Here is a 13,602-nt window from a genome sequence, read left to right on the forward strand (position 1 = left end):
AGACCAGGGTTGTATCCCTGAGTCAGGAAGATCCTCTGAAGAAGGGAATGGCAATCCACTCCAGTATTCTTGCCTGGAGAATCCCCATGGACAGGGGAGCCTGGCGGGCTACAGTCACAGGGTCGCAAAGAGTTGGACATGACTGAGCGACTAACACACACACACACATATATAAATGTATAACTGATTCACTTTGCTGTACAGCAGAAACTAACCTAACATTGAAAAAATAAAAGTTTCTACTGCTGGAATGATAAGCGGTGGGACAGGTTGGAAGGTTGGAGGGAGGTTCAAGATGGAGGAGACTATGTATACCTATGGCTGACTCATGTTGATGTATGGCAGAAACCAATACAATACTGTAAGGCAATTATCCTCCAAATAAAAATAATTAAAAACAAAGGATTTACTTGACCAAAGAAATAATAAAATTCAGCTCCATCACTCAAATTTTCTACTGCTGATATGACGGTGGATTAATTTGGATGATGAATTTTATTCTTCAAGGTTTTATTTGACACATCACAATTACTTCTGTCATCTCCACTTTTCCATTTTGTTGTGGGTGCATCCTAGGTCAAATACTTGATCTCGTTTAAAAAAAAAGATCAGAGTAATTTTGCTGAACTCATGCCAATGTTTAATAAAGCTGACCAGTCACTTTGTCTAATTGACTCATTAAATTTCCTACCATCTGCCATCAATGTTAGACACTGGTGGAGACCTTCACATCCAGGCCCTTTTGCAGCAATGAGTAAGTCACCGCACCTGCGTTCAAGTACTAAATTGTATACTTTTTTTTTCTTTCTCTTTTCTTGACAGTATTAATTTTACTTCTACAGATGATTAAAAAGTGGTTAGGTCTTCCTTTTTCTTTGGCCTTGATGCATGGCTTGTGGGATCCTAGTTCCTCCACCACTGATAGAACCGGGGATTCTAGCAGTGAGAGCATCTGAGTCTGGTTTCCTTATCTTTAAAACAGGGATGAGGCAAATCGTGTTTTGCAGGGTACTATGGGAGTCAGTAATAATTTAGCACGTAGCTGTATAGGCTACACAAGTTGCAAGAATTGTTAATACTTACGGACTTGGGTTGAAATAGCACCACATTCGCCCTTTATCCAGTTGACAATATTAACATGCTGATACTTAAAGAAGTTGTATAGAGTATGCAAAAATTGGGGCTTCCCTGGTGGTGCAGACGTTAAAGATACACTTGCAATGCATGAGACCCCGGTTCGATTCCTGGGTGGGGAACATCTCCTGGAGACCGGAATGGCAACCCGCTCCGGTATTCTCGCCTGGAGAATCCCAAGGACAGAGGCCGGATATAGTCCAAGAGGTCGCAAAGAACCGGACAAGACTGAGCGACTAAGCATCACACACACACACACAGACACACGCACACACACAGACACACACACGCACACGAAAATTAGTTTGCGCCGAAGCGGATTATGTATTTGTTCAATGAGTTATCAATAAAGTTTCAAATTAAAAAATTCTCCCTGGTTCGTTTTAATAAAGTTTTGCTCAAGAGCCCCATTCTTATCGCGAGAATCTGGCGGAATACTCCTCTGGCTGGAGACCTGCTCTCGCGTTGTTTGAGCTAGCAGCGGCGAGAGGTGAAAGGGAAGCACGAAATACCGCGAGATTACTGAAGATTCTCGCGGTATTTCTTGGGATTACCCCCTCCCCCCGCCTTCCTCCTAGTGCCGTTTCGGTTTAACCTAGTGTGTGACTGTGAGTCTGTGTGAGGGGCCGAGTGTGTGAGGTACTTAGGTGAGGCGGAAGCTAGAAAAGGGGCTCCCTCAGGAGCGAGGGACAAAGGGGGCGTGAGGCACCTAAGCCGCGGGACCCCAGCGACAGGAAGCCGCCCCGAGCCGGGCTACCGGGTAGGGGAAGGGCCCGCGTAGTCCTCACAGGGCCCCAGAGCCAGAGTCGGCCACACAGCACCGAGCCGTCGGCTTCCTACTTCTTCGACCTCCCCGGCGTCTGGGCCTGAGGATTGGCTCGGCGTGGGGAGGAGGAGAAACAGATTCGAGCAGCTACTCGTTGTCTCGCAACTCCACTGCTGAGGAACTCTCATTTCTTCCCTGGCTCCTTCACCCCCACCTCATGTAGGAGGGTGCTGAGGAGACGGGAGGGAGGAGGAGCCTGGACTACCGTCCCTTCCCTCCCCACCCCCTTGTAGGGGCGCTTTGGTAGGCGTGGGGCTGGGGGGGAGGGTGGGGGTTACTTTTTGGAGTGCTGGGGAACTTTTTCCCCTTTTTGAGGCCAGGGGAAAGGGAATGCCCAATCCAGAGAGACATGGGGGCAAGAAGGACGGGAGTGGGGGAGCTTCTGGAACTTTGCAGCCGTCATCGGGAGGTGGCAGCTCCAACAGCAGAGAGCGTCACCGCTTGGGGTCGAAGCACAAGCGGCATAAGTCCAAGCACTCCAAAGACATGGGATTGGTGACACCCGAAGCAGCACCTTTGGGCACAGTTATCAAACCTTTGGTGGAATATGATGACATTAGCTCTGATTCCGATACCTTTTCTGACGACCTGGCTTTCAAACTGGACCGGAGGGAAAATGATGAACGTCGCGGGACTGATCGCAGTGACCGCCTCCATAAACACCGTCACCACCAGCACCGACGTACTCGCGACTTATTAAAAACTAAGCAGACAGAGAAAGAAAAAAACCTGGAAGCCTCCAGCAAGTCGGGCTCGACGAAGGACCGGATATCAGGAAGTTCAAAGCGTTCAAATGAGGAGAATGATGACCACGGGAAGGCTCAGATCTCGAAAAGCAGCAACAAGGAATCCAGGTCATCCAAACTCCATAAGGAGAAGACCCGGAAAGAACGTGAGTTGAAATCGGGACACAAAGACCGAAGTAAAAGTCATCGGAAAAGGGAAACACCCAAAAGTTACAAAACCGTGGACAGCCCTAAACGGAGATCCAGGAGTCCCCACCGGAAGTGGTCCGACAGTCCCAAGCAAGATGATAGCCCCTCCGGAGCTTCTTACGGCCAAGATTATGACCTTAGTCCCCCGAGATCTCACACCTCTAGCAATTATGACTCCTACAAGAAGAGTCCGGGAAGTACCTCTAGAAGGCAGTCAATCAGCCCACCTTACAAGGAGCCTTCCGCCTACCAGTCCAGCACTCGGTCACCCAGTCCCTACAGTAGACGACAGAGGTCTGTGAGTCCCTATAGCCGGCGACGTTCTTCCAGCTATGAAAGGAGTGGCTCTTACAGTGGGAGATCACCCAGTCCCTACGGTCGAAGGCGGTCCAGCAGCCCTTTTCTGAGCAAGCGCTCTCTGAGCCGGAGCCCACTTCCCAGGTGAGCTATTTGTCTAACAGTCCGTTCTTTCCTACTGTGGCTTATGAGGAACTGGGGATTAGACCTGTTAACATTTTGTGGAAGCCCCCAGTGTTTGGCATTGTCTAGAACACTTTGTTGTTGGCTAGTCATAATGTAGGTGAGACTGGTCTCCCCTTAACCCAGAATTGAAGAGCAGAGTTCACATGTCTAAAGCTGCTAAATAAAGGTAGGTACTTCCAGTGCTGGGACCTTCAGCTGTAAGCTCCTATGTGAGAAAAATCATAGGCTTCTGCTTACTGAATGCGTGGAGTTGATACTGGCTCCCAGAGTTTATCCAGTTATTTCGGTTGCTTTGTCTTAACTTTTCAAAATTCACTTTGGAATTAGTGCTTTAGGCTTTATTGGACCTGATTGGAGATTTCATTTGTGTTATTTGAGGCTGTTTTCCTAGGTCATCTACCATTTGCATTGTCCATCCACTGTCTCCAAACCTGTAAGTTTATTTCTTTATAGACAGTTTTTTTGATAACTTACAAAAGACTCCTATCTTTGATGTTTCTAGTGGGAATTAAGCTGAGCTCTTCCCTTTTATGTTATAACCTGGCAGAAATTGGTTCCAAGGATACTTTGATTTTCTTTACAAGCATCACCATTGACTATCTTGTGACCACAGCAGTTTTCAGAATCTTTCTTTTAAAAAATGCTAATAGTATCTTCACTGTGATATTTTTGGTGATAAAGCCATGTTAGTTTAAAATTTAATAGTTGGAGTGAATTGTCTATGGAAAACTGTTCTTGTTCCTAAGTGATGAGGTGTATGTACCTCCCTATTTGTAGTCTTATCATTTTCCACAAAAGGAGAACTTGAGTTTAGGAGTCACATCTGAGTGGAATCCTAATCTTGTTTTGTAACCTTTGACATATAATTTAATTTTTCTGTGTGTGAAATGAGAGTAATAACTACCTAGTTCTAGAGTTGTGAGGTTTAATTAGTAAATATGAGTGCATAGTCAGGTACAGTGCCTGCTCAGTAAATTTTATCAGTGAGTGAGAAAAATGTTGAAAACTAGTAGAGAAATTAGAAAAAAAATCCATGCCATGTCTTTTATATGTAAATGTGAGTAATTTTTGCTGACTTAAAGTTATAATTATTCATAAACTAGTTTGAATTCATCAAGTTAAAAGAGTTCCTAGCTGTCAGAGTATGAAGTTCCTTAGGCTTTCCCCCTGCATTTTATTATTGTAGTCAGGACTCAAATATGTACCACCCAGATTCTACAATTAATACTTGATATACATTTTATCATTTCTATCCATCTCTTCATCAAGCCATCTTCATTTGTTTTGATTCATCTCAAAGTAAGTTGCGTACATCAGTATACTTCACTATAAACACTTTAGCATGTACACCGTTAGCTAGAGTTCACTTTTTTTTTCTGGAGGAATGAGAAGTCAATTTATATACAGTGAGGTAGATGTCTTAAGTGTACTATTTGTAAAATTGCTTAGCTTTTTTTAAGGATGCCTAAGAAATAGTCTCAGAATATTTTAGAATCACATTGAGGCTGAAACAAGTTTCAGTAAAAACAAGCTGCTTTTGCAATAATTCCTTTTGGGTTCAAATCTCAAGTTCTCTCTTCCTATACTCAGTTGAGAAAAGTTTTCAATTAGCAATAATCATGCCTCGGATAAACCTCATTGGCTACGATACTGCCACTGCACAAAGCTTATACTCACTTAGTTGAAATTAGTGCAGTAATGGTAAAAATCAATCAAGAAAGAATTGAAAACACAACATGATCCTATAGGACACAAATATAAACACTAAATAATAATCCTGGAGTCTCACGCACACTTTTAGTTGGCTGGTAAAGAGCATTACATGTTTGTAGGTGTGCGATATGTGCATATGTACATATTTTTCCTCATTCAGTTTCTTAGGGTAGGGAACATATAGATTTATAGTCTTCTGGGTTATTATTATTTATTTATTTATTTTGCCTTGAGAGAGATAGTCAGAATTAAACAAGTGATATCATTTTTAAAGACTGAAAATGCTTTGAGAGAACCTTTGAAGATCTTTGCATCCACCAAATTAGTAGTGATTAATAGTAGCAATTTCATTTCAAATGGGTGGAACCTAACTTAATTCAGGGAAAAAATACATTTGTTATTGAAGACAGTTTTGTTCACTCTTTGAAGACAATTTACCTATTTGTTGTCCCCTTTTTACCCCCTTTTTCCCTTAAAGAGTGGATCTGGACCTCAGCTTTAACATTTATGTAACTTAGAGCCATCCAAATGTCCTATTACAGTAAGATTCTGTTCAGAAGTTAGAGGATTTGTAGCAGAGTTCTTTAGGAAGATTTAGTCATGCTGAAAGATTAAAGAAACAGTGGGTTGTAGGGCATGTTTCTGACATTACTTAGTGTTTTCCTAAGATAATGTTAGTTTCAACCCAGTCTGTAATTTAGAGAAAGCCTCTTGTTTTAGCCACTTTATTTACAGATGTATTAGTTTTCTTAAGAGTAACTGGGTATTTAGTGAATCCATTTAACTAGTTTCATTGTCTTGTATCCTCATGTTCATATAAATGTTGTTGTTTGATTCTAGTGATTATTTTATATATTAATTAACTTTTGGAAGAAATTTTCAAAAGGCATTATGGGTATAAGAAAATCATGACTAACATCATGTGAGTTGTTTCCCCTACCATGTATATGCTGTTTGGTTTGAAACATTTTGAATCACATCAGTCTTAACCAATGATCAACCATAAAAGGGAGATATTGAAGATCTGAAATGGGAACAATTTGTTTTAGACTATTGGGCAAATTATGTTTTGTCCAGTCATACTTGATACATTGTGTGCCTGCTAAGTTCCTTCAGTTGTGTCCGACTCTTTGTGACCCCATGGATTTTAGCCTCCCAGGCTCCTCTGTCCATGGGGATTCTCCTGGCAAGAATACTGGAGTGGGTTGCCACGCCCTCCTCCAGGGGATCTTCTTGACACAAGGGTTGAACCTGCGTCTCTTATGTCTCCTGCATTGGCAGGCAAGTTCTTTACCACTAGCACTACCTGAGAAGGCCGGTAGTACATTTGACTTCATTAAAAAGCAAAAAGAATTAAGAGGGGCTTGGATTTTAATTTAGAATAATCTGCCTTTTAGAGTCCCAGATTTTACTTTCCAATCCTTTCTTAATAATGGAGAAAACAAGTTGAGCATGCAATAATACCTTGCTTTATGAATTTCTAAAATGTTTATTGGAAATCATTTTATATTTAAAAGTACTAGAAGTCATCATAGTTTTAAGAACGTCTAATAAATTATTTTGTCAAGACTGTTTCTCCAGTTTATGTAGTTTGTAAATCCTAAGGCTTGTATCTTGGGAGTTTGTTTAGTATAGGCACAACTTAACTATAAACTGAGGATTCAGGAACAAAATCTTTTCCTGGGATTTCTCAATTAGATAGCTCTCTAGTTTAAAATTTTAGGTTTTAGTGAAGTGTGCTAGTTACTACGTTTAGCATTAAGTGTGACTTTTAAAGATCATGTATTCACTTTATCAGATATTTAAACCAAAATTCTAAAAGTAATCATGAATATGGATATGGGAAAAAATATCCATCCATCTTCTTTCACTTGAATAAGTAGTGGATAATTTTTAGATTATATGACTGAAATATGTTACCATGAAGGATTATTTCCTTCCAATCCATTTTTTAGAGTAAAGAACATTTCTAAATTTATAGAAAAATTCTGAAGCTAGTACAGAGAATTCTTTCATATCCTCAAACTCAGTTTCCCCTAATATTAATATCTTATATTTGTTATAATTAATAAACCAATATTGATACATTATTATTATTATTATTTGATGGTACCATCCAGTCCCATCACTTCATGGCAAATAGAAGGGGAAAAAAATGGAAGCAGTGACAGATTTTATTTTCTTGGGCTCCAAAATCACTTCGGAAACGGTGACTGCAGCCGTGAAATTAAAAGACACTTGCTCCTTGGAAGGAAAGCTATGACAAACTTAGACAACATATTAAAAAGCAAAGACATCACTTTGCCGACAAAGGTCTGTATAGTCGAAGGTATGGTTTTCCCATTAGTCATGTATGGATGTGAGAGCTGGACCATAAAGAAGGCTGAGTGCCAAAGAATTGATGCTTTCGAATTGTGGTGCTGGAGAAGACTCTTGAGAGTGGGTGCCATGGACTGCAAGGCGATTAAACCAGTCAATCCTAAAAGAAATCAACCCTGAATATTCATAGGAAGGACTGATGCTAAAGCTGAAACTCTAATACTTCGGCCACCTAATGCGAAGAGCCAGCTCATTGGAAAAGGCTCTGATGCTGGGGAAGATTGAGGGCAGGAGGAGAAGAGGGTGGCAGAGGATGAGATGATTAGATAGCATCACCGACTCAATGAGCATGAATTTGAGCACACTCTGGGAGATAGTGAAGGACAAGGAAGCCTGGTGTGCTGCAGTCCATGGGGTCACAAAGAGTCAGACAGGACTGAGTGACTGAACAACAACAACAATCTATTTTTAAGATTGCTAAGTACTCAAACTGGGTTTTTTTAGTTACAATTCTTCATAGTTTAACTAATCTTTTTTCTTCCATATTGCTGTAGTCTATCGATTTAATTTTTTTTTCTTTTTCCAGTAGAAAATCAATGAAGTCTAGAAGTAGAAGTCCTGCATATTCAAGACACTCATCTTCTCATAGTAAAAAGAAGAGATCCGGGTCACGCAGTCGACATTCCAGTATCTCACCTGTCAGGCTTCCATTGAACTCCAGCTTGGGAGCTGAACTCAGTAGGAAAAAGAAGGAAAGAGCAGCAGCTGCTGCAGCAGCAAAAATGGATGGGAAGGAATCCAAGGGTTCACCTATATTTTTGCCTAGAAAAGAGAACAGTTCAGTGGAGGCTAAGGATTCAGGCTTGGAGCCTAAAAAGTTACCCAGAGGTGTAAAATTGGAAAAATCTGCCCCAGATACTGAACTGGTGAATGTAACACATCTTAACCCAGAGGTCAAAAATTCTTTAGATACAGGGAAAGTGAAGTTGGATGAGAACTTTGAGAAGCAGCCTGTTCTTAAAGATACGAAAGTACAGGGAACAAGAGACTCTAAACCTGTACCCCTGAAAGAGGAGATTGTTACTCCAAAAGAGACAGAGACATCTGAAAAGGAGACCCTTCCACCTCTTCCCACAGTTACTTCTCCACCTCCTTTACCAACTACTACCCCTCCACCACAGACACCCCCCTTGCCACCTTTGCCTCCACTGCCAGCTATTCCACAGCAGCCACCTCTGCCTCCTCCCCAGCCAACATTTAGTCAGGTTCTTTCTTCAAGTACTTCAGCTTTGCCCCCCTCTGTTCATCCAAGGACATCTACTCTGTCCTCTCAGGCAAATTCTCAGCCCCCTGTACAGGTTTCTGTGAAGACTCAAGTATCTGTAACAGCTGCTATTCCACACCTAAAAACTTCAACGTTGCCTCCTCTGCCCCTCCCACCCTTATTACTGGGAGATGATGACATGGATAGGTAAGTCCTGTAGTTAATTGGGAAATTTTAACCCTCTTGATCTAAGTGTAATGTAGTTTTTGTTCTCAAGGCATTGTCAAAATTCTTCTGATGTATGTCTGTTTATAATGCTTTCATGAATAGGAAATACCTGTGATGTTTGGTTTTCAGTGGAAAAAGTCCTTATGTATGACATGATTAGGAAAAGAGAATTACAGTTTGAGGTCTAGTAATCCTTTTTCTCACAAGAGTATTTATCAATAATTTTGATTTAAAGTTTTAAAAATCATGTTTTTCTCCTTAAATTTTTATGTTGAAAATTTCAGTATTACATAGCTGCAGAAAAATTAACACCTGTATGCCCTTCAGCTAGATTGACCAGTTGTTAATTTTTTGCCATATTTTTTTAAACTATAGACATTATGACATTTTTGAATAGTTTAGCATGTCTCTCCTAACAAGAACACTTTCCTGTATAATCACAATACCTTTATCACCCTAAAAAACATTCATTTGTTGAATAATATCAGTAGCATATCAATAATAATAATATTAATATCCTAAGTGGTCCCAAAAATGTCTTTTATATCGACTTTTTTCCATCTTGATGCTTTAAAAAAATTATACTTAAGAAACAAAAGAACAATATGTAGAGTCTTTGCTAATTAGAATATAAATTCACAGTGTGGTGATAAGAAGAGCTTTCATTTTAATGAATCCTCTGACTATTGAGACCTGAAATGATTTGAAGCATGAATCTGATTTCATGGAAGGCATTAGGGAAATATATTTGTTTAATTTCTTGGCAGACCTAGCTAGGCAAGTACAACCAAACAAACTTGATTTAGCAGTGACATATACCATGGCAGTCTTCAGGTTATTGTTTTTCTATGGAGATTCTGCCCTCTTGTTATAGAGAATATGAGTTTCACTTAATACAACAAGTTTTCATCGTAAGCACAGAAATAAATATTATCAGTCAGTGCATCCCAGACCAATTCCCAAGCTTCCATTACTTTCCAGGTGATAGCAGTAGTTTAAATAGTGATACATTTCAGCCCTTTAGGTCTATATTTTTTCAGACTATTCTCTGTGCTTTTTTAGAAGGTGCAAGTGCAATAAATGATGGGAAAAGAGACTATTTAAGTGAATGGCTCCATTACTATATATAGTCGTAAATATGATTTTAAAGAAAAATTCCACATGCTCTTTCTAATATTAATAGGTGTTAATGAATTCTGCCACATCCTGAGAACTACAAAGGAGAAGAAAAGAACCTGAAATTTATGTAGAAAAATTTGTTTGAGGTACACAATATACTTATCATAGATACAAAATATATATTTTTGTAGTTTTGTTGAAAAAGAAGTCATCCCGAGGGAACCTAGGCCACTATCTTTCCACAGGAACCTTGTTTAAATATTAGTTTACATAGTGGCTAGAATCATATCAGTGTGGCTAGGAATCTTTCTTTTGAAATGTTTACTTGGCTAACCAAGTAGACACTGAACCTATCTACCATGAGTCACGGTAGAGTGCAGATTTGCAGAGGTGGAACAATTTTGATAGAAGGCACATAGAGATTTCTGTCTTTCAGATTGTAAATGAAGGGTAAAGTAAGATCATTCAGTGATTATTTGAGTATGTGTAGCTGTCTTTAAGAACACTCGTGAGAGAGAAGTGAGAAAAATTATTTTTGTTACATATTCTGGTTCCAAAAGTATAACTGTTTCATTTAATAGTCCTTATTAAAGGTAGAAAAATGGAAGTGAAGATTTCTTCCAATGTCAATTTTATTTTTTCACTATGTACTAACTTAAAATTCAAGATGGCTTTTCTGTTTTTGTCTTCATTTACTTATTTGGTGCACCCTTTCCATGTACAGCTGCACCTTTCACATGAAAAACATTTGTTTATTAATTTAAAAAAAGGTTTTTTTGGCCGTGTGGCATTTGGGACCCTAGTTACTCAACCAGGGATCAAACTTGTGCCCGCTGCATAGGAAGCGCTGAATCTTAACCATTGAACTGCCAGGGAAGTCCCGAAAAAATAATTTTATGTAAGAAGACTTTTTAGGAAGAAATCTGAAAGTTGTGAATGGAACTTCTGTTCCTCTGTACTTTATCTCATAGGAGACTGCAGGAGCTTAAATGTTGAGAATGTGACTTATACATCTTTTTATTGCCTGCTGCTGCTAAGTCACTTCAGTCGTGTCTGACTCTGTGCGACCCTAGAGACGGCAGCCCACCAGGCTCCCCCGTCCCTGGGATTCTCCAGGCAAGAACACTGGAGTGGGTTGCCATTTCCTTCTCCATTGCGTGAAAGTGAACAGTGAAAGAGAAGTCACTCAGTCGTGTCCGACTCTTAGTGACCCCATGGACTGCAGCCTACCAGGCTCCTCTGTCCATGGGATTTTTCCAGGCAAGAGTACTAGAGTGGGGTGCCATTGCCTTCTCCTTTTATTGCCTATAGTACTTTAAACATAAAACATAGAATGTAGTCATTAAATATTGATTATATGAATAAGTAAAACTGCTGAAGGAACCAGGGTCAGGGCTTGTGTGAAATGAAATTGGGCATGTAGTTAAGAAATTATTTGTCACATGGATGATATAAAGCTTGCATTAGAGGATTTGTCCTTTTGGGAAAAGAATTAATCTCTCTTTCAAATGTGTGTGTGTGCCTGTGTATGTGTGTGTGTGTATAGTATGTATATTGAGCAGAAGTATAATAGAAGAGTGAATTTTAATTAATGATATTTGCAAAAACCTTTCTGATTCACAGTCTACAATTCTTGATTTCTAGAAGCAAAGGCTTCCAAACATCCATTTTGATATAATGCATTCTTCACAGACATAGCTGTTCATGGGGATATGCTTCTTTTAAGGAGATCATCCATATGCATGCGGCTAAATTGCTTCAGCTGTGTCCGACACTGTGCGACCCTATTGACTGTAACTCCCTCCTCCGCCAGGCTCTCTCCTTGGGATTCTCCAGGCAAGAATACTGGAGTGGGTTGCCATGCCCTCCTCCAGGGGATCTTCCTGACCCAGTGATCAAACCTGCATCTCTTATGTCTCCTGCATTGGCAGGCAGGTTCTTTACCACTGAGCCACCTGGGAAGTCCAATCATCTCTATACTCTTCTTTAAATTTTCAATTAACCATAGAGAGTTTTTAAAATGTTGTTTTCTTCTCTATTTTTTGGATAGCCTGGTTCATCTGAAGTTTTATCAGACTTGAATAAAGAATAAATAAAAGAATAAAGAGTAATACCCACTCCAGTATTCTTGCCTGGAGAATCCCATGGACAGAGCCACGGACAGAGCCTGGAGGAGGGGGAGTTACAGTCCATAGGGTCGCACAGAGTTGGACACAACTGAAGCAATTTAGCCGCATGCATATGGATGATCTCCTTAAAAGAAGCATATCCCCATGAACAGCTATGTCTAAGTCTACAGGATTCTTAAAGGCTGTATTTTTAAAATACTGAACTCTTGTATAAAAGACCTATTAAACGTTCAGGTTTGAATTTAGGATTTTGCTAATAGAATGCTTGTTTTCTATTTCTATTCTATTAGACTGCTAATAGAATGTTTTTAATGTGTTCATTCAAATTTTAATAAAAGTTTATAAAAGTAAATCACTTTTTAAACAACCTTCTTTAAGAGGAATGAGATAAATGGCCATATTTAAAGTGCATGTTTAATCACCCAGTCTCCTCTATCCATGGGATTTCCCAAGCAAGAATACTAGTGTTGCCATTTCTTCCTCCAGGGGATCTTCCCAACCCAGGGATCGAACCCATGACTCCTATGTCTGCTGCATTGCTGGCAGATTCTTTATTCACTGAGCCATCAGGGATGGGGATATTTAAAGTAGTTTATTTTAAATTTTGAAGATTATAAAAATTAATTTTGGGGAATTCCCTGACTTTTCAATGGTTAGGACTCCAAGCTTCCACTGCTGTGGGCCCAAGTTCCATCCCTGGTCAGGGAATTGAGAACCTACAAGCTGTGTGACATGGCCCAAAATAAAGTTAATTTTCTTTTTGTGTAGTTCATATGTAAATTCTTTTTTTTTTTTAATTAACAGTAAAGACTTTTCAGAGGTGTTTACATTGTACCTACAGAATAAATTCAGCATCATAAATTTCAAGAGGCTATCCATATTCTAAAATTTGAGCACTCTGGGATTTGACTTTTTTTTTAAAATTATACCCAGGCATTAATGCAACCTTGTCTCCATGAGTGAACCCATCTGCTGGTATAAATGGAGAAGCAGGAAATACTGATATTGATAGGGTGAATCTGTTCTTTCTGGTACTGAATCTTCAAGTAATGACTTGCTGCTGCTGCTGCTAAGTCGCTTCAGTTGTGTCCAACTCTGTGTGACCTCAGAGACAGCAGCCCACCAGGCTCCGCCGTCCCTGGGATTCTCTAGGCCAGAACACTGGAGTGGGTTGCCATTTCCTTCTCCAATGCATGAAAGTGAAAAGTGAAAGGGAAGTCGCTCAGTCGTGTCTGACTCTTAGCAGTCCCATGGACTGCAGCCTATTAGGCTCCTCTGTCCATGGGATTTTCCAAGCAAGAGTTCTGGAGTGGGGTGCCATTGCCTTCTCCAACAATATTTCTTCCACTATGTTAGACCCTTTCTGCATGTACCATATGTTCTCAGAACTATGTAGAGCTTTATTTTAGTGAGTACCCTACACTAAAGGCTAAAGACCATAATATTGCTAAG

The 13,602-nt window shown here is 40.0% G+C and overlaps 1 protein-coding gene and 1 non-coding gene across 16 annotated transcripts in view; one reads left to right on the forward strand and one right to left on the reverse strand.

Moving 5' to 3' along the window:
* The first annotated feature begins 800 nt into the window (after positions 1-800).
* The window catches only part of CDK12 (cyclin dependent kinase 12), a 59,638-nt gene continuing 46,836 nt past the window's right edge, over positions 801-13,602 (forward strand). For 11 of the 15 annotated variants that reach the window (XR_011247142.1, XR_011247139.1, XR_011247141.1 and 8 more), the window contains exons 1-2: positions 801-3,336; positions 7,997-8,881. Coding sequence is in view for 5 of the 15 variants with exons in the window: in XM_069543365.1 (XP_069399466.1) it covers positions 2,291-3,336; positions 7,997-8,881 (1,931 nt within the window). In the remaining 10 variants the exon portion in view is untranslated. The remainder of the gene's footprint in view (positions 3,337-7,996; positions 8,882-13,602) is intronic. The other 4 variants (XR_011247148.1, XM_069543366.1, XM_069543368.1 and 1 more) reach the window with 1 other exon arrangement.
* On the reverse strand, positions 4,904-5,046 carry LOC138415618 (U4 spliceosomal RNA). Its single transcript, XR_011247364.1, has one exon. It is a non-coding gene; the product is annotated as a U4 spliceosomal RNA (small nuclear RNA).

This window comes from Ovis canadensis, chromosome 11, assembly GCF_042477335.2.
Source record: "Ovis canadensis isolate MfBH-ARS-UI-01 breed Bighorn chromosome 11, ARS-UI_OviCan_v2, whole genome shotgun sequence".
Classification (NCBI taxonomy): Eukaryota; Metazoa; Chordata; class Mammalia; order Artiodactyla; family Bovidae; genus Ovis; species Ovis canadensis.